At 43.6% G+C, this 27,029-nt stretch overlaps 1 protein-coding gene across 1 annotated transcript in view; it reads right to left on the reverse strand.

Moving 5' to 3' along the window:
- Positions 1-7,214: 7,214 nt before the first annotated feature.
- LOC133381635 (oocyte zinc finger protein XlCOF6-like) overlaps positions 7,215-27,029 on the reverse strand; it is a 32,869-nt gene continuing 13,054 nt past the window's right edge. The window contains exons 4-6 of the mRNA XM_061620984.1: positions 24,636-26,024; positions 19,275-19,282; positions 7,215-9,164 (exon numbers count right to left, since the gene is read on the reverse strand). Of these exons, the coding sequence (XP_061476968.1) occupies positions 8,172-9,164; positions 19,275-19,282; positions 24,636-26,024 (2,390 nt within the window). The 3' untranslated portion in view covers positions 7,215-8,171. The remainder of the gene's footprint in view (positions 9,165-19,274; positions 19,283-24,635; positions 26,025-27,029) is intronic.

Raw genomic sequence — 27,029 nt, forward strand, 5'->3', positions numbered from 1 at the left:
AGGTTCAGGATGAGGTTCTACATTCCCTGCTCTGCTAGGTGTGCTCTCTTTAAATGGAATTGCTGGATATATAATAGAGAGTCTGTGAAAAGTGTGTGTTCAGTTCCCCAGTCCCAGCCTGTGAAGGATTTATTTATTTATTACATTTATATACCGCCCCATAGCTGAAGCTCTCAGGGTGGTTTACAGTAATTAAAAACAATAAAAACAAATACACAAATTTTAAAACACAAAAGCAATTTAAAAACACAATTTAAAAAATAAATAAAAACCATTTAAAAACAAATGCCTTGGATAAGGTTTGTCCCATAGACAAATTATGTAAGGTTTTATTCAACAACATTTGGCTGTTACATTCACCTTGAATAATTATTTATGTATTATTTTATTTCATTCCTGCCCTTCCTCCCAGCAGGAGCCCAGGGTGGCAAACAGAAGTGCTAAAAACACATCAAAACATCATAAAAACAGACCTAAAAATACATCAAAACAAAACAACTTTAAAAACATTTTTTTAAAAAAGCTTTTAAAACATATTTTTAAAAGGGTAAAAAAACAAATTAAAAAGCAATTCCAACACAGACACAGACTGGGATAGGTCTCAACTTAAAAGGCTTGTTGAAAGAGGAAAGTCTTCAAAAGGTGCCAAAAAGATAACAGAGATGACGCCTGCCTAATATGTAAGGGGAGGGAATTCCACAGGGTAGGTGCTGCCACACTAAATTCTCAGCAAACTTGCACAGGATACCATTTCTTACCTCCCAGATTAAAAAGCAGAGAAATTCACTAATAGGCAAAAAACCTTGCGGTTTAAGAATGTACCTATAGCCCACAGATATTTCTATCCAAATTTAAAAAGCAGGGAAAATGGGCAGCTATAGTGAATGCACCAGGGGAGCAGGAGACTTGACCTCCTCTCTGTGATATTGTACAGCCCTACAAATTTGGCAAATTGCAAGAATTTGGTAACATGTGCCTCTGAGCATATGGTGAGTGTTGGCAACAATTGCAATCAGCCCAAATAATAGAAACAAGACACGTGCTGTGCTGACCTTGTTTTAGCAGGGAGGAAGCAACAATATTAAAACAGGTGATATAGTTCTGATTGTCACTTTAAATATGTTTGATTTACTTTGCAATTCCAGTGAGGTTTTTTATAGTAAATTATTTTCTTTTGATTCTATTTCTGTGAATATGTGAAGTATTGCAACATTTTGCAACACTAAAAAAAAAAGCTCCAAAACTAATCGTGGAATAATGGCACTGACTGTTCTGCAGAATAGTTTCCAATGGACACGACGAGTGTCTCAGTTTGCACAAGATAAAACAGTGGGAGGTGAGGTGAAATATATTCTGGAAAATTCTAGGTGTGCTCTCTGTTTTTAATTGACTGTGCCCACCTTGCCTTAAATGAAGTGGTTTAAACATAGCAGACTGAAAACATCCATCTTGGGCAGGCTAAGTTTGTTTTTTCCAACAGCTAGAGTTATTGCTTAAGTAGCAACGTATTGTAATCAGTCTGATTTTACATCAAACTGCAGTTTCAGATTCAACTGTTAATGCGCCCAAAATAGAAATAAAGCATAACTTCCAGTTTGAAACACTAAAGGCTGTCTTCACCATCATAAGACATTCACCAATAAAAAGGCTTTGAAATTAATAAAAATTAATTTACACAGATTTCTAGGATGAATAATGAGAGAAATATAATTTTCTAGGTTAGATTCTCTGTAGAAACATTAGTAACACAGGAAAGAAGCAAAGTGAAAAGAACACCAACGAACATACAAAAATATAATTCTCTATCTTTGGAGATGGCAAGTGTGCCACCACTCACCATATGCTCAGAGGCACATGTTACCAAATTCTTCCAAGCTACACAGGAAGTGGATTGTACTGTGAAAGACCAACCCAAATTGTGTTTGTATTTTGACCAATATGTAGGGCGGCCCAATATTTCAGAGAGGTCAGGTCTCCTGCTCCCCTGCTGCAATCACTATAGCTGTCCAATTTCCCTGCTTTTTAAAGTTTGATAGAAATATCTGTGGGCTATAGGTACATTCTTAAACTGCAAGGTTTTTTGCCTATTAATGATTATCTTCTTATATTGTGCTGGTAAAAATGGAGGGGGCTTGTTTTGAACCTGTAGGGCCAAATATGCCACATGCCGAAATACCATATTCAGTTTGTCCAGTTGATCAAGGTAGTAAAATCTTAGGACTGAATCCAAAAACTCTTAGGGAAGCTTCCCACAAATGCAGCCTGTTACTGTTAAAATCTGCTGCCCACTCTTTTTAATTCCTCCAAACAGCATTCAGGTATACTATTCTGTGATTTTTAAAAAACATTTAATATATAATAAAGAGGGGGGAACCCCCAAAATATTGGCACATTCTCAACAATTGCTTGGAGCCAAGTTTCTGCAAACTGGTGCCCTCCAGATGTTGATCCCTCGTATCATCCCTGACCATTGCCATTACTTCTGAGAAGACCATGAAAAAAAGTCTGCGCAGTTTCTAATCCGCACCCCTACCCCATTTCCCTTGCCCAGAAGAAGAGAAACTGGCCACGTCTCTCTCTCTCCCCTCCAGCTCTGGAGCACAAAAGCTGCACATCGAATCCCCCATCTTCCCCACCCACCCAAAGGTGCACCCCTAGCAAGGCTGTTTCCCTCTTTCCCTGTTTCAACTCCACCCGATCAGCCCCCTAGCCATGAGGATAAAGGATGGAGGATAAAGGATAGAAGATGAAGGATAAAGGATAGAAGATAAGGGATGGATGGAGGATAAAGGATGGAGGATAAAGTATATAGGATAAAGGATGGAGGATAAATGATAAAGGAAGGAGGATAAAGGAAAAAGGATAGAGGATAAAGGATAGAGGATAAAGGGAGGATAAAGGATGGAGGATAAAGGATGGAGGATGGAGGGTAAAGGATGGAGGATAAATGATAAAGGAAGGAGGATAAAGGAAAAAGGATAGAGGATAAAGGATAGAGGATAAAGGGAGGATAAAGGCTGGAGGATAAAGGCTGGAGGATAAAGGCTGGAGGATAAAGGGTAGAGGCTAAAGGATGGAGGATGGAGGCTAAAAGTTGGAGGATAAAGGATGGAGGATAAAGGCCGGAGGATAAAGGATTAATGATAAAGGATAGAAGATGGAGGATAAAGGATGGAGAATAAAGGATAAAGGATGGAGGATAAAGGATAGAGGATGAAGGATGAAGTATAAAGTATAAAGGATGGAGGATAAAGAATGGAGGATAAAGGATGGAGGATAAAGGATGGAGGATAAAGGATGGAGCATAAAGGATAAAGAATGGAGCATCTTCAAGCCCTCAGTCCTCAGTCGGGGAAATGAAGTGCTTGATGGCTCCTAGAGAGGCCAGATTTTTTTAAAAACAACAACAGGGCAGCCCATATTTAAGGGGGAGGGACTCCCTTCATATTCTGAGCAGACAGCATCATGATTGTGCAGGGGGCAAAGGAGTGCAACCAATAGAGGTGATGGTGATGGGGGTGGGAGGAAAAGGTTTGCTGGGGGTGCATTGAGGGGAAAGGAGGAACACGCCCCTCTTCCCAGACCCTCTCAGGAGGCACAAACGGGGGACCCCACTCCGCCTGGGCCACTAGCAACCCACTTGGGATGCAACTCTGCAGCCCCTGGGAAAGAGGGAAGGGATGTCTTGATGCTGATGAAATGGCCTTGCTGGACTGATGGGGGCGCAGATGGAGGGCAGGTGAGGGGGTTATCAGGGGAAAGGCTGAATGATGGGAGATCCCTTGGCAAGGATTTGCTTTTGGGGTGGGGGTAAGAGAGGAGCCCCATTCTCTATCCTTTATCCTATATTCTCCATATTCCATCCTTTATCCTCCATCCTATAACGTTTATTCTCCAGCCTTTATCCTCTATCATCCATTCTCTATCCTTCCTCCTCCATCCTTAATCTTCTATCCTTTATCTCCATTCTTTATCCTCCATCTGTTATCCTCCATCCTTTATCCTCTATCCTTTCTCCTCCATCCATTATCCTTTATCCTCCACCCTCTATAATCCATCCTTTATCCTATATTCTTTATCCTCCATCCTTTGTTTTATCCTCTATCCTTTATTCTCCATCCTTTAACTTTATCCATCCTCCATCCTTTATCCTCCATCCATAATCCTTTATCCGCCAGTTTATCCTTTATCCTCCATCCTTCATCGTCCATTCTTTATCCTCCATCCTTTATCCTCTATACTCCATCCTTTATCCTCTCCTTTATCCTCCATCCTTTCTCCTCAATCCTATATCCTCCATCCTTTATCCTCAATCCTTCATCCTTTATCGTCCATCCTTTATCCTCCATCCACCCTTTATCCTGTATCCTTTATCCTCCATCCTGTATTCTCCATCTTTTATCCTCCATCCTATAACCTTCATTCTCTATCCTTTATCCTCCATCCTTCACCCTTTATTCTTTATCCTCTATCCTGTATCCTCCATCCTTTATCGTCTATATCGTCCATCGTGTATTCTCCATCCTCCATCGTTTATCCTCCATTGTTTATCCTCTATCCTTTATCCTCCATCATTAATCCTTTATCCTCCATCCTATAACCTTCATTCTGTATCCTTTATCCACCATTTTCTATCCTTTATCTTCCATCCTATATCCTCCTTCCTTTACCTTTATGCTCTATCCTTTCTCCTCCATCCTTTATGGTTTATCCTTTTTCGTCCATCCTTTATTCTTTAACCTCTGTCCTTTATCCTTTAACCTCCATCCTTTAACCTTTATCCTCCATCCTATATCCTTCATCATTAATCCTTTCTCCTCCATCCTATAACCTTCATTCTCTATCCTCTATCCTTTCTCCTCCATTCTTTACCTTTATCCTTTATGCTCTATCCTTTCTCCTCCATCCTCTATCCTTTCTCCATCCTGTTTTATCCTCTATCGTCCATCCTCTAACCTTTCTCTATCCTTTATCCTCCAACCTTTATCCTCTATCCCCCATCCTTTACCCTCCATTCTTCGTCTATCCTGTCCTCCATCCTCCATCCTTTCTCTTCCAACCTCCATCCTTTATCCCTTTGCCTCTCCTTCCCTGCAAGGTGAAGATCTCTTCCCATCACCCCCACTCCAGGTTCTGGGGAGGGGCTGCCAGTTTCTCTCTCTCTCTCCCCTCCCAGTCTATCCAAAGCCACCCCCTGCTTTTGTTGGAGGCCTCTGGGGAAACCAGGGGTTGATATTTGGCCAGGTGCACTTCTCAAAATGGACAGCCTTGCGTTCCCAGTTCTTCCTCTTCTGGGGTCCTTTCCACAAACACTTTTCCCTGATAAGATAGAGCTGGGGTCTCCCAGTACCCCCACATGCCTCCCTTCCCCCCCACAGACCCCCAGGGCAAGGTGACCCCTGCCCTTCTCCGCCTGCACAGCAGCTGCCTTCATGCCTTTGCATTTATGATGCTGACGTTGCTGTATTTCTTCCAAAGTCCAAATTGTTAAAAAAGGCAAGTCCATGCTTCTCTGAACACCAAAGTATATTTACCCAATATGAACTTTGGGGTACCCCGTGTCATGGGGGGAGTTGGGAGTGTTGAAGACGCTGAGAGCAATGCCGTCAGGAGACTAGACCAAGAGGCTAGACTCCTAGCAGGGGCACCCAAGGCGGAATGGTCAAAGCTGAGACACCAGACTAAGATGCATCCAAACTCAGAGGAAGGCAATGGTAAACCTCCTTTGAATATCTCATACCACGAAAACCCTATGAACAGAGTATCCAAAATGCAACACGAGATAGTGCTGCAAGATGAGACCCCCCAGGTCAGAAGGCACTCACCGAGCTACTGGGGAAGAACAAAGGACAAGTATGGGAAGAACAAAGGACAAGTATGAGTAGCGCTGTGACTAATGATGCAGCTGGGTCAAAGTCGAAAGGAAGCCCAGAGGCTGATGCACACAGATGCGAAAGGAGTCCGGAGTTGTACGACACACACAGTAGGAACATGGAATGTGAGAAGCATGAACCAGGGAAGTTAGAAATTGTCAAGCAAGAAATGGAACGTATCAACATTACAATACTTGGCGTGAGTGAATTAAAATGGACGGAAATGGGACATTTTCAATCAGGCAACTACAAAATATTTTATGCAGGAGATCCATTCTGTCTCCCATGCCTTTCAATATTTATACGAAGCCGCTGGGAGAGGTCATCCAGAGATTTGGAGTACAATGTCATCAATATGCTGCGTGATTGCCATGGTGATCCAATTTAGCTATTAGTTTGTAATCTGATTTATTCTACATCAACAAAAATTGTTGATTTTTGTTTCATTTTAATTTATTGTTGCCTTTTGTAAATTTGATTCTCTCCGCACCCGCAGCGCTTTGTATTTTGATATTCTGAATGTTCGTTCTGAGCCACTTTGGGCACAGCCTGCTGTAGAAAGGTGACATATAAATAAACACAGTCAGTCAATCAATCAATCAATCTGAGGATGACACTCAACTCTATCTCTCACTGCCATCTGATTGCAGGGAGGGAGTGTTCATCCTAAACCAGTGCCTGAAGGCTGTGGAGGGCTAGATGTGGGTTAAACTGAAACTTAATCCAGACAAGAGGGAATTGTTGCTGGTCAAGGGGAAAGCTGCACCAGGGATGGGGTTGCAACCTATTCTGGATGGGGTTGCACTCCCCTTGAAGGAGCAGGTCTGCAGTTTGGGAGTCCTCCTGGATCCTGCCCTGCTGCTTCCTGTATCCTTCTTGGCTGACTTGGTGAGATGGGTATTGGAGGAACTTTTTTACAGTGGTTCCAATCCTATCTCCAGGGTTGTTCTCAGAGAATAGCATTGTGTGATTGTCTTTCAGCCCCTGGCAGCTGTGCTGTGGGGTGCCACACGGTACCATCTTGTCTCCCATGCAGTTTAACATCTATATGAAGCCCTTGTCAGCGGTCATCAGGAGATTCGGGGCAAGGTGTCAGCAGTATGCTGACGATACCCAGCTCTATTTCTCTGTAACATCTGAATCAGGAGAGGCCGTGCAAGCCCTGGACCGCTGCCTGGACTCAGTGGTGGGCTGGATGAGGGCCAATAAACTGAGTCTGAATCGTAGCAAGACGGAGGCACTGTGGGTTGGGGGTTCCCGAGTTCGGATAATTGGTCAGTTGCCTGCTTTGGCTGGGGTCATACTCACTCTAAAATTTATGAAAAATACATCAGCAGAACACAAGTGAATGCAATTCATTGTATCAGATATGTAAGCTTCATCCACAAGCAACATCAAAGGAAAATCAACATCTAAAGTTACAACTAAAAACCAATCAAGATACAGTGGGTACATAGGATGACATAGCATGAAACAAACAATGCTAAAGCATCTTGTAAAGTGGATATTGCATGCAAGGAATATCATATGCAAGAATAAAATTAACTACAAACCTAACCATCGCTGAACCCTATATTAGCCAATGTAAACCCCACCAGCTCTCTAACGAATGCCTCCTACATCCCCACCTGTCCTAATCATTCAACATTTCAGTTTAAGAGAAGCACATAGCTATGAATGCTAAGTGGAATTCCACAGAACAGGCTCCTGTGGTCTTAGATGCAGATGAACCGAAATCAGTCTGGAGAGAAGATCCAAAAAAACCCAAATAAAAAAATAAGTTCAACTAAAACGAAAAGTATTTTTTAAAAATAAGTAAGATGGATCCAGTGAAGAATACTGAATATTCTCTCTGCCTGCCAACACCCCACCCTTTTTCTGCTCATTGATTGCTTATTTTGGTTCTCTCCTTTTGCTCGCCACTAAAATTAGATTGCCAATTGGTAAATGCCATGTCAGGAGGAGAGAAGTTCCATCATACTGCACAACTTAGCTGCACAAAGCTTCCCTTTGTCTTGGGGCAGCCAACATCTTCCCAGAGTCTAAATTAGAAGAGATTCTAGGCCCATAGCCACTGGAAGTATCCAACTTTGTACCTCTTTCACTGTCATTGAACCTCTTTCCACACTCCATGCATTTTAAATAGTTTTTTCTCCTGTGTGGGATTGTTGTTGCATCATAAGCTGACCGCTCGAACGCTCTTATCACAGTGCATTTGGTTTCTCCCGTGTGTGTTCTTTGATGTTTAGTAATGGATCCACTGTCTCTGAAGCTCTATCCATACTCCATGCACTGAAATTAATTCTCCCCTGTGTGTATTCTTTGATGTCTAGTAAGGCTAGTTCTCATAGTAAAGTTCTTACCACACTTCATGCATTTAAAAGGTTTATATCCTGTGTGGGTTCTTTGATGTGTAGTAAGATTACTGCTTGCTGTAAAGCTTTTTCCACACTCAATGCACTGAAATGGTTTCTCCCCTGTGTGTGTTCTTTGGTGTAAAGTAAGGTGACAACTCTGACTAAATCTTTTCCCGCACACCATACATTGAAACGGTTTCTCCCCTGTGTGTGATCTTTGATGTACAGTAAGGGTGCTGCTCATACTAAAGCTCTTCCCACATGCTACGCATTTAAATGGCTTCTCCCCTGTGTGTGTTCTTTGATGTATAGTAACGGATCCACTGTATCTGAAGCTCTTGCCACACTCCATGCACTGAAATGACTTCTCCCCTGTGTGTGTTCTTTGATGACTAGTAAGGCTGCTTCTCACAGTAAAGTCCTTACCACACTTCATGCATTTAAATGGTTTATATCCTGTGTGGGTTCTTTGATGTCTAATAAGATTACTGCTCACTGTAAAACTTTTTCCACACTCAATGCATTGAAACGGCTTCTCCCCTGTGTGGGTTCTTCGATGGAAAGTCAGGCTAATTCTTGCACCAAAGCTCTTTCCACATTCCATGCATTCAAATGGTTTTTCTCCTGTATGGATACGTTGATGTACAGCAAGGCTTCCACTATCCCTGAAGCTCTTTCCACACTCCTTGCACTGAAATGGTTTTTCTCCTGTGTGAGTCCATTGATGCCGAGTAAGGTGACCACTCTCACTGAAGTTCTTTCCACACTCCGTACACTGAAATGGTTTTTCTCCTGTGTGGGTTCTTTGATGTTTAGCAAATGTTCCACTATCTCTGAAGCTCTTTCCACAATCTATGCACTCAAATGGTTTTTCTCCTGTGTGGGTTCTTTGATGTGTTGTAAGGTGACTGCTCTGACTTAAGCTCTTTCCACACTCCGTGCAATGAAATGGCTTCTCTCCTGTGCGGGTTCTTTGATGAGAAGCAAGAGCCCTGCTCTCACTAAAGCTCTTTCCACACTCCACGTCTTTAAATGGCTTCTCTCTTGAATGTGTTGTTTCCCACCTCTGTGCTCTATGAAGTTTAGTAAGGGTATTATTCACACTGATGCTATTTCCACACTCCATGCATTTAAATGGTTCCTCCCCTCGTGTTCTTTCTGGTAAACCCTGAGCAGTAGAGGATTTCTGCCTTTCATTCTTTGACTGGGTTATTTCAAGGTTTTTTGGTCCCCCTTGATTTCCAAACATCCCTTTTTGCGCTTCACTCTTGCCGGCCACCGATGACACCATCTGATTCTCATTGTTTTGCCCGCCACCTGTTGGGGATTAGGGGAGAGGAAAAAATACATTTAAATTTCAAAGCAAAAACAAAGGATCTCATCACAGACTGAGCACAATTGGCTACTTCTCAGATTATTGCATTTCCAGGGTTCCTCCCCTTTTGTGTTGCATGCCCAGAAGAACCCGAAATTATCTTCTCAATTTTCTAAGGTCTCAGTGAAGAATGTAAGTTTATTTATGGTCTGTACCTCACTGGCTGTCACTAAACGCTGGGCTACTAGCCATGAAGGCTATGCTCTGCCTCCATGGTTGGAGGTAGTTTGCTTCTGAATACCAGCTGCTGAAAACTGCAGGAGGGGAGAGCATTCTTGCTCTCAGGTCCTGCTTATGGGCTCATGGGCATGTGGTTGGCAAACAGGATGCTGGACTAGATGGGCCACTGGCCTGATCCAGCAGGGTCATCTTATGCTGTTATATATGTTTGTTTTTTCCCTGCTGTGATACAACAGTGGGATCTGTTTCTATAAGCTTTTGCATGAAGATGTGTGAGAAGCGGGAGAAAAAACAGAAGTGCAACAAAGCTGAGGAAGAGACCAACCTAGAAAGAAGTGACTGATCTGTGGCTCCTATGAATTTGCTTGTAGTGACAAGAGATGGCCAAATACAACTGTGAGAAGATATATATATATCTTCGTCTGTGTTGGAATTGCTTTAAATTTTTAAAAAAAAAACAAAAACTTTTTTTCCGAAACATTATGTTTTTAACCCTTTTTATTTAAGAAGTTTTTAAAGCTTTTTAAAATAATTTTTAAAGTTGTTTTGTTTTAATGTATTTTAAGGTCTGTTTTTATGATTTTGATGTGTTTTTATTGCTTTTGCTTGCCGCCCTGGGCTCCTGCTGGGAGAAAGGGCGGATATAAATCAAACAATTAATAAAATAAATAAATAAAAATATATAAAGCCAGACTATTGGTTGATTGAGCTCTGAACTGTCTACACTGGCTGGCAGCAGCTCTGCAGGTATTCAGTCTTTTGGTCCTGGGGTGTTGGAAGGTGGTTGGGAGGGTTTGCAAGAGTTTGCAGTGAATGACTGAAGAGCCCTCAAGGCCACAGGAAGCTGCCTTACAGCAGGCCAGACTCTTGGTTAATCCAAACTAGCATTGCCTACTGCAACTAGCAGTGGATCTCCAGGATCTCAGGCATAAAAAAGCCTTTCCCATCAGCTGCTACCCGATCCTTCCCCCCGACACTGCTAGAGATGCCAGGGATTCTTTTTTAAATTGCAATGTCATTAACAAAAAAGAAAACATTTTTTAGAAAAGAAAGTCAGCTCACATTAACAGTACAATTAAACATCCATACATCCATTTAAGTTTACACATATAGAACAATATCTGTCATACAAATGTTCAAATTTGCATCCAGACAAAGTTGGTATTTAGAGAAGGTACACTCAAATGCAGGACATGGCCCAGACACCCACTTCCATAAGGGCATCCCTACAGTAGAGGAGTAAATGGCACAAAGGGCAAATTCACACCTTCAGGATCAATCTATCAACGGGAAAAAGGTGTTTCCTTACCGAGAGAGACCACCATCTCATAATTCTCCTCCATAACTTCCCTGTGCAGAACTCTTTGGCCGGGATTCAGCAGAGCCCATTCCTCCTCCGTGAAATAAACGGCCACCTCCTGAAAAGTCACCAGACACTGGAAAAAGAACAGGAAGAAGACAGAATTTCTCAAACATGCAGCATTCTCCTAATTTGAAAAGGGCAGTGAAAACTACTCTTAGTTAAAAGGCGGTGTGATATAATGCTTGGACTATGGCCTGGAAGACCAGGATTCAAAACCCCATGAAGTTCACTAAGTGAACTTGGGCCAGTCACTCTCTCAGCCTAACCTACCTCACAGGGTTGTCATTAGGATAAAATTCAAAGGGGAGAACCATGTGTACCACCATGGACTGGAAGAGCAGGCTTCAAAACTTTTGGCACTGTAGGAAGTCAAAGAGAACCGGGCATCTTGGTTCTGATCCCCTCTCCACTCAGTGGTGAGGGAGGCACCCAAGCTGCCCCGTCGCTCAATCAATATTTACCTGAGGGGGCTGCATGGCTAATCTTTCCACTCCAACCCAAGGAGAAGACAATCCAGACGGTGCCTGAGGCCACTGTGCTGCCTGAGGGGTTGGCCGAGACGGAAACTAGGCCACCTCCGGGACTCTCTCTTGCCGCGGTGCACTTTAAAGTGGGGAGTAGCTGTCAGGTGGAGTCATTCCAGCGCCTGCAGGGGAGAGACAGGTGAAGCTTTGGCAGAGCAGTAAATGCTCTAAAGAAATAAACGGCAGGCCACTTTCCTCTGTTGTTCTTCATTGTGCTCCGTTTGCTTGAGGGTGCCTGAGCTGCAAAGGGCCCTCCATCTCTTTCAGACCCCTCCCCAGTTTCTTCCAGGCTATTCTCCATGCTCTGTGTGTGTATGTTGGGGGGGGTTCTTTTGACACCCCCAGTCAATCCAGCCACCTCGGTCCCCATCTTACCTCCACTGCTGGTTCTACAAAGTCATTTATTTGGTTCAAGTTGATGAGGCTCACAGCCTTATTTATTTCCTTTAATATGATACTGTATCATTAAAGGAGAAGAGACACTGAAAACCTGTTACTGTCACTTTAAATACCAACAGCTCATATTCAGCTAATCACGTTAAACCAGGACAGCATTAAGGAAACGGAACCCTTTGGCCACATTGCCCTTTAACTCTCTCCACCCCAGTTAAACCTGCTGGAACCCTCTACTGTTGTCCCTTTATGGATCTACTGAAGCACCAGTGTGGTTTGCAGCACTGCCTGAGTGAGACATCCTTCCCTCAGCACCACAGACAGCATTTAGATAAACTATTCTCTGATATTTTAACATTTAATTGATAATAGTCCCTCTGGGATGCACACCTTAACGTGGTGGGGAGGTTTGCGAGTGTTGAAGAAGCTGAGAGCAATACCATCAAGAGTCTAGACTAAGAAGCTAGACTCCTAGCAGGGGCACCCAAGGTGAAATGGTCAAAGCTGAGACACCAGACTAAGATGCATCCACACTCAGAGGAAGGCAATGGTAAACCACCTCTGAATACCTCTTACCCGAAAAACCTATGACTAGAGTATCCAAAATGCAACACGAGATACTGCTGGAAGATGAGACCCCCAGGTCAGAAGGCACTCACCAAGCTACTGGGGACGATCAAAGGACAAGTACGAGTAGTGTTGTGACTAATGACGCAGCTGGGTCAAAGCCGAAAGGAAGCCCAGAGGCAGGAACGCACTGACTGACCGAGATAAAATAGAATGACGATGGAAGCAATATACTGAAGAACTCTATAAAAGAGATGCAAGGATGACAAATTCATTCATTGTGAAAGGTTTTTTAGAAAATGTTTTGTAAGTTTTTAAATGTATTTTAAAGTATGTTTTTATGATGTTTTAAAGTGTTTTTATTTATTTATTTATTATTGGATTTATATCCCACACTTCCTCCCAGCAGGAACCCAGGGCGGCAAACAAAAATGCTAAAAACACTAAAAACTCTAAAAACACAGACCTTAAAATACATTAAAACAAAACAACATTAAAAACATCTTTTAAAAAAAGCTTTAAAACATCTTTTAAAAAGGGTTAAAAACATATTGTTTAAAAAAAGCAATTCTAACAGACGCAGACTGGGATAGGTCTCAACTTAAAAAGCTGGTTGAAAGAGGAAAGTCTTCAAAAGGCACCGAAAAGATAACAGAGATGGTGCCTGCCTGATATTTAAGGAGAGGGAATTCCACAGCGTAGGTGCTGCCACACTAAAGGTCCATTTCCTATATAGTGCAGAACGAACCTCCTGATAAGATGGTATCTGCAAGAGACTGTCACCAGCAGAGTGCAGTGATCGACTGGGTATATAAGGGGTAAGATGGTCTTTCAGGTATCCTGGTCCCAAGCTGTATAGGGCTTTGTACATCAAAACTAGAACCTTGAACTTGGCCCGGTAGCAAATGGGCAGCCAGTGCAGTTCTTTCAGCAGTAGGGTGACATGTTGGCGATACCCTGCCCAAGTGAGCAGTCTTGCCACTGCATTTTGCATCAGCTGCAGCTTCCAGACCAACCTCAAGGGCAGCCCCACATAGAGTGCATTACAGTAATCCAGCCTGGAGGTTACCAGTGCATGGACAACAGTGGTCAGGCTATCTAGGTCCAGAAATGGCCGCAGATGTCTTACCAGCAGAAGCTGGTAAAAGGCACTCCTAGCCATGGTGGTCACCTGGGCCTCTAGCAACAAAGATGGATCCAGGATCACCCCCAGACTACAGACCCACTCTTTCAGAGGGAGTACGACCCCATCCAAAACAGGCAACTGAGCAATTATCCAAACTCGGGAACCACCAACCCACAGTGCCTCCATCTTGCTATGATTCAGACTCAGTTTATTGGCCCTCATCCAGCCCACCACCGAGTCTAGGCAGCAGTCCAGGGTTGCACGGCCTCTCCCGATACCGATGTTACAGAGAAATAGAGCTGGGTATCATCAGCATACTGCTGACACCTCACCCCAAAGCTCCTGATGACTGCTCCCAAGGGCTTAATATAGATGTTAAACAGCATGGGGGACAAGATGGTACCCTGCGGTAGCCCAGCAGCACAAGTGCCAGGGAGCCAAAAGACAGTCACCCAATGCTAATCCCTGAGAGCGTCCCTGGAGATAGGATCAGAACCACTGTAAAACAGTTCCTCCAATACCCATCTCACCAAGTTGGCCCAGAAGGATACCATGGTCAATGGTATCAAAAGCCGCTGAGAGATCAAGTAAAAATAACAGGGTTGCACTCCCCGTTTTTCTCCTGATAAAGGTCATCCGTCAGGACGACCAAGGCTGATTCAATCCCATAACCAGGCCTGAACCCAGACTGGGATGGGTCAAGATAACCTGTTTCATCCAAGAGTATTTGGAATTGCTGCACCACAACCCTCTCAATCACCTTTCCTAGCATTTGTGTTTGCTGCCCTGGGCTCCTGCTGGTAGAAAGGGTGGGATATAAATCAAATAATAAATAAATAAATTCTAGGAGGAAGCTTATGATGAAGAACCAGAAATTTTAGAATTTTAAAAGCTGCTCTTAAAATACTTGGAAAAAACAAATTACCAGGAACAGATGGCATACCAATAGTTGCTACAAGCTACTGAGACTGAATCTATCCAAATTTTGACAAAGATTTGTCAACAAATATGGAAAAGGAAACAATAGACCACAGACTGGAAGCGTTCAATATACATCCCAACTCCAAAGAAAGGGGATCCCAGGGAATTCAGTAATTATCGAACTATTGCCTTAATATCCCATGCAAGTAGAGTAGTGCTCACGATTCTACCACAAAGGCTCTTATCATATATGGAGCGGGAAATGCCAGATGTCCAAGCTGGATTTAGAAAGGGAAGAGGCACCAGAAATCACATTGGAAACATACGTTGGATAATGGAACGGACCAATGAATTCTGGAACAAAATTACCCTGTGCTTTATAGATTACAGCAAACCTTTTGATCGTGTAGATCATGAAAAACTATGGAATGCTTGAAAAGAAATGGGGGTACCACAGCATCTGATTGTCCTGATGCGCAACCTATACTCTGGACAAGAGACTACTGTAAGGACAGAATAGGAAGAAACCGATTGGTTCCTAATCGGAAAGGGTGTGACACAGGGGTGTATTTTATCACCTTATTTGTTTAATCTATACACAATGCATATCATACAGAAAGCGGGATTGGACCAAGAAGAAGGAGGTGTGAAAATTGGAGGGAGAAATATCAATAGTTTAAGATACACAGATGACAGCATACTACTGCAGAAACCAGTAATGATTTGAAACGAATGCTGATGAAAGTGAAAGAGGAAAGCACAAAAGCAGGACTACAGCTGCACGTCAAGAAGACTTAAGTAAGGAGAACAGAAGATTTATGTAACTTTAAGGTTGACAACGAGGACATGGAACTTGTCAAGGATTATATCAATACTATGGCACAGTCATTAACTAAAAGGGAGATAATAGTCAAGTAATGAGAAGGCTAGGACTGGGGAGGGCAGCTATGAGAGAACTAGAAAAGGTCCTCAAATGCAAAGATGTATCACTGAACATTAAAGTCAAGATCATTCAGACCATGGTAGTCTCGATCTCTATGTATGGATGTGAAAATTGGAAAAATGAAAATTGACTGCCTTCAAGTCGATCCCGACTTAAGATGACTCTATGAATAGGGTTTTCATGGTAAGCAGTATTCAGAGGGGGTTTACCATTGCCTTCCTCTGAAGCTGAGAGGCAGTGACTGGCCCAAGGTCACCCAGTGAGCTTCATGGCTTTGTGGGGATTCGAACCCTGGTCTCCCAGGTTGTAATCCAGTACCTTAACCACTACACTACACTGGCTCATTTTTTATGTATGGATGTGAAAGTTGGACAGTGAAAAAAGTGGGTAAGAGAAAAATCAACTTGTTTGAAATCTGGTGTTGGAGGAGAGCTTTGCGCATACCATCGACTGCGAAAATAAATTAAACCAGAACTATCACTAGAAGTTCTAGTGATACTAGATAACTGAGGTTATCATACTTTGGACACATAATGAGAAGACATGATGCACTAGAAAACACATTAATGCTGGGGAAAACAGAAGGGAACAGAAAAAGCGGTAGACCAAACAAGAGATGGATTGATTCCATAAAGGAAGCCACAGACTTGAACTTACAAGATCTCAACAGGGTGGATCACAACAGATGCTCTTCAAAGTCGCTGATTCATAGGGTCACCATAAGTTGTAATCGACTTGAAGGCATGTAACAAGTTATAATCAAGGGGGGGAACCCCTAAAGATTGGTACGACCTCAACAATTACTCTGAGCCTAGCTTCTGCAAACTGGTGCCCTCCAGATATTGCAGTCTCCTGCTTGTATCATCCCTGATCATTGTCCATGCTGTGATGAGAAGATGAAGCCCAACAATATCTGTGTCTCTGCTGGAATGACTTTTTTAGATCTTTTTAAAGATGTTTTAATGCATTTAAGATATTTTGTTTTAATATGTTTTTAAAGATGTTTTGTTTTAACGTTTTTAAAGATGCTTTGTTTTATTCTGTTTGAAAGGCTTTTGTTTTTAAGATGTTTTAGAGTGTTTTTGTTTGCTGCCCTGAGCTCCTTCTGGGAGGAAGTCTGTTCCATAGGGGTGTCACTGGGTGACTGACACATTTTTTTATTACATTTTTATCCACATGCCACTCAACCACTTTGATCTGCAGAACTGGCACTTTTAAAACTGCCAAAAGCAAACAGTAGCAAGCATCCAAAAAGTCAAGTATAAAAAAGGGGGGATCCCCAAGATGCTGGAAAATATGTTTATTATAACAAAAGCCCAGCAGGTTTCAGCCACTTTGTAGTTTGCCCTTCGTCATGAGCTGTACATAAAATTGGAAGGACACACATGATTATACATATAACACAAAGTCATATTCTACATAACTAATCTATAGAGAAAACGTTTTCACTTACATGGACTGGTAATGATAATTTCATTTCCAGCATCTTGGGGGTCCCTTCCCTTTTCTTCTTTTTTACAAATGCCACGCACTGTCCATTCCAGCCTAGTAAGGAGCTGATCTTTCAGTGCGGAAGCAACACTTGCACTCTGCAATTCCCTGCCCATTGACATTAGGCAGGCGCCTTCACTGTACCGTTTTCAAGAACTACTAAATGCATTTTTGTCTCAGCAAAACAAATATAGAAAGTTTACCTGGACAGCCAGTGTGGTGTAGTGGTTAAGGTGCTGGACTATGACCTGGGAGACCAGGGTTCGAATCCCCACACAGGTATGAAGCTCACTGGGTGACTTTGGGCCAGTCACTGCCTCTCAGCCTCAGACAGAGGCAATGGTAAACCCCTTCTGAATACAGCTTACCATGAAAACCCTATTCATAAGGTCGCCTTAAGTCGGGTTCGACTTGAAGGCAGTCCATTTCCATTTTCACGTGGAATTTAATAAAATATTTTTTTCTTTACAATATACATTCTTAATATATTCTCTTATTAAACTTTGAAATTTTTAGGTTTTCTGACTTTTTGTAAATTTATATTTTACGTAAACCACTTACAGGTTTTTACAATTAGGGGGTGTACTGTGTCATCAATTTTAAAAAGTTATTTTTTATATTTTTACGCAGGCCTTCCTCTAATAAGCTCAGGATGGGAAATATGCCTTTGTCTCCAACTCTTATCACTGGGGCGGGCACCAACTGACTCTCACTCCCGAGCAGGCATTTGAACCCGGGTCCCTTTGGACACACGCCATGAGGCCCTCCTGCCAAATGCGGATGCTCCAAGGCAGATGGCAAGGCCAGGCAAGAGCACAGATCGACCCTCAGGATCCCTCAATCCTGCAAGAGAAGGGAGATCCACGGGATGGGGTGAGGTAGATGGATCTTCCCTTCCAACAATCTCCCAGGGGGGCATCTGGGGAAGTCCCTTCCCCTCAAGGAGGGACGACATTCTTTTCTTTCATTATTTCCTCCAGCCTTTGCCCGAGAAGGCTCAGTTTCAACCCCCTCCACTCCATTCCCCATGCCCAGAAGGAGGGGAACTAGCCACGTCTCTCTCTCTCCCCTCCAGCTCTGGGGCACAAAAGCTCCACACGGAACCCCCATCTCCCCCCACCCACCCAAAGGTGCCCCCATAGCAAGGTTGCTTCCCTCTTTGTGCCCACAAGGCAACTCCACCCGATCAGCCCCCTGGCCATAAAGTCTGAAAAGGCCGCCGTGTATTGGGGGAGGGCTCTTCCCCTCCTCCGCCGCCCCAGACAGCAAAGCCTTGCCAAGGGATCTCCCGGGGCCGAGGTCCCTTCCCATCGTCCGGCTTTCCCCCCGAGGCCCCTGATCAGCGCCCTCCGCCGCAAGCCACCCGCCTGCGACCCCCTCCCCAGCAAGGCCGCTTCATCCGCGCCAAGCCCTTCCCTTCTTCCCCCGGGGAATGGCGCCTTCCAAGGGGGCGCAGCTGCTCACAGAAGCTGGCCAGGGTGGAGCGGGGTCCCCCGGCTGTGGCTTCCCCGAGAGGGGCGGGGGGGGAAGCGCGTCCCTCCTTTCCCCTCCATGCTCCCCCCGCAAACCCTTTCCTCCCATCACCTCGATACGCGGCACTCCTTTGCCTCTGCACCACCGCGACGCCTACGCCCCCTCTTTTTTAAAAAAAAATCCGGCCTTTCTAGGACTCAGAGCTCGGTTTCCCCGTCGGAGGACCGAGGGCCAGAAAATGCTTTTGCCCCTCCCTTCCTGCAAGCTGAAGATCTCGCCCTATCACCCCCACCCCAGGTCCGTGGGGGGGGGCTGCCAGTCTCTCTCTCTCACTCACACACACAGTCTATCCAGTTACCCCAATGCTGTTGTTGGGGGCTCAGGGGAAACAGGGTGGGGTAATATTTGGCCAGGTGTCCCCTATCAAAATGGGCAGCCTGGCGTTCCCAGCTCCTCCTGTTCTGGGGTCCTTTGGACAAACCCGTTTCCCTGGGAAGATAGAGCTGGGGTCTCCCAGCCCACCCTTCCCGCGGCCCCCTACAAGGGGACCCCTGCCCTTCTCCCCCTGCACAGCCGTTGCCTTTCTGCCTTTGCGTTTATGATGTTGTTGTTATATGCCTTCAAGTCGATCAGGACTTATGGCGACCCTATGAACCAATGACTTCCAAGAGCAGCTCTCGTGAACCACCCTGTAGCCTTCCTCTTTTTCTACTCCCTTGTGTTTTCCCCAGCATTATTGTCTTTTCTAGTGAATCAAGTCTTCTCATTATGGATCCAAAGTATGATAACCTCAGTTTCATCATTTTAGCTTCTGGTAATACTTTATTATGCAGCCACAAGGTTGTATATTATAGCCAGCGTGGATTTTTCACATTCCGCGATGTTAAATTGAAAATACCCCCCAAGCCATTCTGATGCTTCCTATAAGCTCATTTCAAAATAAAACCTTACCAAACTTACAGTCCTGAACTCAGAAACGCTTGCATAACAACCCTCTCAATTTGCATGGTGATACACAAAACAATCAGAGAGAACAGAGAGTTCAAAGTCTAAAAAGAGGAAAAACCTCAGAGCCCTTTCGAACTTCGAATCTGTTGAAATTCATTAAAAATTTGCCATGTTCACAGAGTACCTGTAATCCTGTTACTGACCTTGCCTGATACTCTGACCTTCATCTTCTGCAGTTTACAAGTTTAAAAAAATGCCTGGCTGATTTTTAATTAATTTAAGAAATTTTGGCTGGCAGCCCATGATAACATTGGGCATGCTCAGTAAGAACCAACTGTCAGTGATCTAAAAGCCTCACAGCTGCTAGGCTTGGTTAATCAGGGGGCCACACCCACATCAGACTTGATTTCACTGAGACAGTCATGGCTTCCCTCAGGGAATCCTGGGAAGTGTAGTTTATGAAGAGTGCTGAGAGGAGACTCCTGTTCCACTGAGAGAGCTCCAGTGGCCAGACTGGTTTAACAGTCAGCCACTCTGATTGAAGGTCTGTGAGAGGAACAGAGCATCTCCTAGCAACTCTCAGCACCTTTCACTAACTACACTTCCCCTGTTCACAGAGTACCGGTACCTGTAATCTTAATACTGACCTTGCCCCGTACTCTGACCTTCATCTTCTGCAGTTTAAAAGTTTAAAAAATGCCTGGCTGATTTTTAATTAATTTAAGAAATTTTGGCTGGGACCCAATGATAGCACAGAGCATGCTCAGTAAGAACCAACTGTCAGAGTTCTAAAAGCCTCACAGCTGCTGGGTTTGGCTAATCAGGGGGCCACACCCACACCAGACTGATTTCATGTGAGACAGTCATGGCTTCCCTCAAAGAATGCTGGGAAGTGTAGTTTGTGAAGGGTGCTAAGAGACTCCTATTCCCCTGAGAGAATGGTTGAACAGTCAGCCACTCTGATTGAAGGTCTGTGAGGGGAACAGGGCGTCTCCTAGCAACTCTCAGCACCCTTCACTAAGTACACTTCCCAGGATTCTTTGAGAGAAGCCATGACTGTCCAAAGTGAAATAAAGTCGGGGTGTGGGTGTGGCCAGGGACAGCTTTGGTTTAAATTTGGGTGGGAGGCTACAAGTGCCTGCTGTAGAATAAAAAGGTGGGGGAAATGCTGAAAAGCAATGATACTGTTCACAATGTTTTCCTTTTGGAAAGGACAGGGGCTTCCCTTCTACCCCACCCAATCTCCTCCCCGTCTTCCTTCCCTGCCCCTCCCCCAGGTCAGTGTTGGACTATGACCTGGGAGACCAGGGTTCGAATCCCCACACAGCCATGAAGCTCACTGGGTGACCTTGGGCCAGTCACCACCTGTCAGCCTCAGAGGAAGGCAATGGTAAAACCACCTCTAAATACCATTTACCATGTAAACCCTATTCATAGGGTCGCCATAAGTCCGGTCAACTTGAAGGCAGTCCATTCAGAAATAAATCCCATTGAACTCAAAAAGTATGCAAATGACCAAACCCACCCTCCCTTCTCCTCCATCCTTTCCCCTCCCTCTTGCCACTTCCCTCCCCCTTCCTTTGCCCCTTACTCCCCTTCCCCCTCCCCTTCTAATCCTATCCTTCCCCCTCCTCCCCTTCCCCCTCCTCCCTCTCCCCTCCCTTTCCTCCTCCCCATGGTCAATTTTACCTCTTAAGCATGAGTGCATGGAAGTAAATACCATTGAACTCTATACGCATGCAAATGATCAAACCTGCCCTCCCATCCCAGTCCTCCCCTTTGTCTTTCCACCCCTCCTTTCTTCTCCGCCCTCTCCCATCCCCTGTGGTCAGTTTCACCTATCCTAAGCATGATTGCAGGGGAGTAAATCCCACTGAACTCAATGAGCATGCAAATGATCAATCCATTCTCAGCAAACTTGGACAGGATCCCATTTCTTACCTCCCAGATTAAAAAGCAGGGAAATTCACTAATAGGCAAAAAACCTTGCGGTTTAAGATTACCTATAGCCCACAGATATTTCTATCAAACTTTAAAAGCAGATAAATTGGGCAGCTATAGTGAATGTTGCTGTGTAGCTTGGAAGAATTTGGTAACGTGTGCCTCTGAGCATATGGTGAGTGGTGGCAACACCTGCAACCAGTCCAGTAATAGAAAGAAGTCATGTGCTGTGCTGATCTTGTTTTAGCAGGGAGGAAGCAACATTATTAAGACAGTTGATACAGTTCAGATGGTCACTTTAAATATGTCTGATTTACTTTGCAATTTTAGTGAAGTTTCCTATAGGAAATCATTTTCTTTTGCTTTTATTTCTATAAATATGTGAAGTACAGCAACATTGCAAAATTTACACTAAACAACCTCCAAACATAATTGTGGAATAATGGCACTGACTTCTGCAGAATAGTCTCCAGTGGACCTCAGGAGTGTCTCAATTTGCACAAGATAAAACAGTGGGAGGTGAAATATATTCTAGCAAAATTCTAGGTGTGCTCTCTGTTTTTAATTGACTGTGCCCACCTTGCCTTAAATGAAGTGGTTTAAACATAGCAGACTGAAAACATCCATCTTGGGCAGGCTAAGTTTGTTTTTTCCAACAGCTAGAGTTATTGCTTAAGTAGCAACATATTGTAATCAGTCTGATTTTACATCAAACTGCAGTTTCAGATTCAACTGTTAATGCACCCAAAATAGAAATAGAACATAACCTCCAATTTGAAACACAAAAGGCTGTCTTTACCATCATATGACACTGACCAATAAAAAGGCTTTGAAATTAATAAAAATAAATTTGACACAGGTTTCTAGGATGAATGAGAGAAATAAATCTGTAGAAACAATAGTAACACAGGAATGAAGCAAAGTAAGAACGCCAACACACATACAAAAATGTAATTCTCCATCTTTGGAGATGGCAGGTATTGCGACCACTCACCATATGCTCAGAGGCACACGTTACCAAATTCTTCCAAGCTGCACAGGAAGTGGAGTGGACTGTGAAAGGCCAACCCAAATTGTGTTTAAATTTTTACAAATTTGTAGGGTGCTACAGTATCTCAGAGAGGGGGTCAGGTCTCCTGCTCCCCTGCTGCATTCACTATAGCTGCCCAATTTCCCTGCTTTTTAAAGTTTGATAGAAATATCTGTGGGCTATAGGTACTCTTAAACCACAAGGTTTTTTGCCTATTAGTGAATTATTATTTGATTTATATCCCACCCTTCCTCCCAGCAACAGCCCAGGGTGCCAAATTTTCCTACTTTCACATCCATACATAGAGGTTGGGAATACCATGGTCTGAATGATCCTGACGTTAGTGTTCAGTAATACATCTTGACATTTAAGGACCTTTTCTAGTTCTCTCATAGCTGCCCTCCCCAGTCCTAGCCGCCTTCTGATTTCTTGACTATTGTCGCCATTTTGGTTAACGACTTGCAAGGTATTGATAATCCTTGACAAATTCCATGTCCTCGTCAACTTTGAAGTTACATGAATTTTCTGTTGTCGTTACTTTAGTCTTCTTGACGTTCAGCTCTAGTCCTGCTTTTGTGCTTTCCTCTTTAACTTTCATCAGCATTCGTTTCAAATCATTACTGGTTTCTGCTAGTAGTATGGTATTGTTTGCATAGCTTAAATTATTTTCAATTTAACATTGCAGAATGGGAAAAATCCACGCTGGCTATAGTATACAGCTATTCTTGTGGCTGTATAATAAATTAGACCCAGAAAAACACTAGCAACTAGTGCAGCTTTTATGTTAGTTCTAAACAGAACTCCAGCCACCAATCCGGCTGCTGTATTTTGGACCAGTTGAAGTTTCCGAGGCTTTTTCCAACGGCAGCCCCAAGCAGAGAGCATTACGATAATCCAACCGGGAAGTCATGAGAGCGTCTGTACATGAGGAGAATCAGACAGAGGAGGAAATAGCCACTGGGGCCACCTGAGCCTCAAGAGATAATGTTGGATCTACTTCTTTAAATGTCCATTTCAATTTAATGGAAAACTACTGCAGTCACTGAGTACTTTCCCACAGGCAGAGACTTCTGGTTTAAAATCCTGAACCTAAGAGGACCTCTCTGAACCTGAGCATGCTCTATGAAAGCTGACTGAGGCTTCTGGCTGTTCAAGAGGACTTAATGAGTGGTTTGTATGTGCAAAACACTCATAGGTAGAAGAAATTTTATCTGTCAGCAAAACGTCACCCAGGACAGCCTACCCTGACCAGCAGTGGCTCAGAGATTTTCTCCAGCACTGCTGTCTTTCCCCAAGGCCCCTCTGTTGCTGGAGCAGCCAGGTTTGCTATGTGATGACAGCTGGCAAAGCCCACTTCTTACTCTTACCTGGTACTTCCTTTGCCCCATTGGCCGAGCAGCTGGTAACCAGATATGACCAGAGGCTGAAATCCGTTTGGAAAATTTATTTAAAATACATCAGCAGAAGACAAGTGAATGCAATTCAGTGTATCGAAGATGTAAGCATCATCCACAAGCAATACCAAAGGGAAATCAGCATCAACTTACAAATGAAAACCAGTCAAGATACAGTGGGTACATGGGAAAACACAGCATGAAACAAACAATACTAAAAAATCTCATAAAGTGGATATTGCATACAAGGAATATTGTATGACAGATTAAAATTAACTAGAAACCTAACCGTCGCTGAACCCTGTATTAGCCAATGTAACCCCCCCAGCTCTCTAATGAATGCCTCCTACATCCCCACCTGTCCTAATCATTCAACATTTCAGTTTAAGAGAAGCACATAGCTATGAATGCTAAGTGGAATTCCACAGAACAGGCTCCTGTGGTCTTAGATGCAGATGAACCGGAATCAGTCTGGAGAGAAGATCCAGAAAAATCCAAATAAAAAATTAGCTTAACTGAAAAGCAATGTTTTTTTTAAAAAATAAGTAAGATGGATCCACTCCATGAATTTAAATGTTTTTTTCTCCTGCATGGGATCTTTGATGCATGATAAGCTGACTTCTCCGACTAAAGCTCTTCTCACAGTGCATACATTTAAATGGTTTCTCCCCTGTGTGTGTTCTTTGGTGTAAAGTAAGGTGTCCACTCTGACTAAATCTTTTCCCACAAACCGTACATTTAAATGGTTTCTCCCCTGTGTGTGTTCTTTGATGTACAGTAAGGGTACTGCTCATACTAAAGCTCTTTCCACATGCTACACATTTAAATGGTTTCTCCCCTGTGTGTGTTCTTTGATGTTTAGTAACGGATCCACTGTCTCTGAAGCTCTTGCCACACTCCATGCACTGAAATGACTTCTCCCCTGTGTGAGTTCTTTGATGTCTAGTAAGACTACTTCTCACAGTAAAGTCCTTACCACACTTCATGCATTTAAATGGTTTATATCCTGTGTGGGTTCTTTGATGTCTAGTAAGATTACTGCTCACCCTAAAGCTTTTTCCACACTCAATGCACTGAAATGGTTTCTCCCCTGTGTGAGTTCTTTGATGGAAAGTCAAGCTACTTCTTGCACCAAAGCTCTTTCCACATTCCATGCATTCAAATGGTTTTTCTCCTGTATGGATACGCTGATGTACAGTAAGGCTTCCACTATCCCTGAAGCTCTTTCCACACTCTATGCATTCAAATGGTTTTTCTCCTGTGTAAGCCCTTTGATGTCTAGTGAGGTGACCACTCTCACTGAAGTTCTTTCCACATTCCATGCATTTAAATGGTTTTTCTCCTGTGTGGGTTCTTTGATGTTTAGCAAATGTTCCACTATCTCTGAAGCTCTTTCCACACTCTATGCATAAAAATGGTTTTTCTCCTGTGTGGGTTCTTTGATGTGTTGTAAGGTGACTGCTCTGACTGAAGCTCTTTCCACACTCCGTGCAATGAAAAGGCTTCTCTCCTGTGCGGGTTCTTTGATGAAAAGTAAGAGCTCTGCTCTCACTAAAATTCTTTCCACACTCCATGAATTTAAATGGCTTCTCTCCGGCATGTGTTGTTTCCCACGTATGTGCTTTGTGACGTTTAGTAAGGGTATCATTCACACTGAACCTATTTCCACACTCCATGAACTGAAATGGTTTCTTCGTCATGTGCATTCTTTGATGCTTAGTAAATCTTCCACTAACAGTAAAGCTCTTCCCACACTCCATGCATTTAAATGGTTTCTCCCCTGTGTGATTTCTTCCATGTTTAGTAAGTGTTCCACTATCAGTGAGGCTCTTTCCACACTCCATACACTTAAATGGCTTTGTAACAGTTCTTTGATGTAAAGTAAGGCTACTGCTCACTCTCAATCTCTTTCCACACTTCATGCATTTAAGTGGTTCCTCCCCTCGTGTTCTTTCTGGTAAACCCTGAGCAGTAGAGGATTTCTGCCTTTCATTCTTTGACTGGGTTATTTCAAGCTTTTTTGGTCCCTCTTGAATTCCAAACATCTCTTTTTGCGCTTCACTCTTGCCAGTCGCTGATGACACCATCTGTGGTTCCCTACAATTCTCATTGTGTTGCCCATCATCTGTTGAGGAGGGGGAAAATACATTTGAATTTCAAAGCGAAAGCAAAGGATCTAATCACAGAGATTTAGCCCAATTAGCTACTGCTCAGATTTCTGCATCTCCAAGGTTCCCCCCCTTTCGTGTTACATGCTCAGATGAACCTGAAATTAGCTTCTCAGATCTCAGTCAACAACGTAAGTTTATTTATGGTCTGTACCTCACTTGCTGTCACTAAATGCTGGGCTACTAGCCATGAAGGCTATGCTCTGCCTCCATGGTTGGAGGTAGTTTGCTTCTGAATACCAGCTGCTGAAAACTGCAGGTGGGGAGAGCATTCTTGCTCTCAGGTCCTGCTTATGGGCTCGTGGGCATGTGGTTGGCAAACAGGATGCTGGACTAGATGGGCCACTGGCCTGATCTAGCAGGCTCTCCTTATGGCGTTATATATGTTTGTTTTTTCCCTGCTGTGATACAACAGTGGGATCCGTTTCTACAAGCTTTTGCATGAAGATGTGTGAGAAGCGGGAGAAAAAACAGAAGTGCAACAAAGCTGAGGAAGAGACCAACCTGGAAAGAAGTGACTGATCTGTGGCTCCTATGAATTCGCTTGTAGTGAAAAGAGATGACCATATTTATATATTTACACCTGTGTGTACCTCAGGGAGACAGCCACTTTGATGTAATATGTCCTGCCTGTCCTAGTGCTTGTAAACAGAACATCACCTGCAGGTCCTGCAATATAGTTTACATCATCGAGTGCAAAAGACCAGGATGTCATATCCAATACGTAGGAAAGACCACAACTGACCTACGCACGCAGTTCAGGAACCACAAGTCGGCAATTTTGACAAAAAAAGTGGAGCAACCAGTTGCAAAATATTTTAACATCAAGGGTCACAGCCTGTTGGACTTTTCCATTACAGCGATAGAGATGCCAGCAGATCCAGCAGCATTGACCAAAAGGGAGAACTTTTGGATATACTCTCTGGACACATTGGCACCACATGGCCTGAACCTGGAGGACA

The sequence above is a fragment of the Rhineura floridana genome, chromosome 3 (assembly GCF_030035675.1).
Source record: "Rhineura floridana isolate rRhiFlo1 chromosome 3, rRhiFlo1.hap2, whole genome shotgun sequence".
NCBI lineage: Eukaryota > Metazoa > Chordata > Lepidosauria > Squamata > Rhineuridae > Rhineura > Rhineura floridana.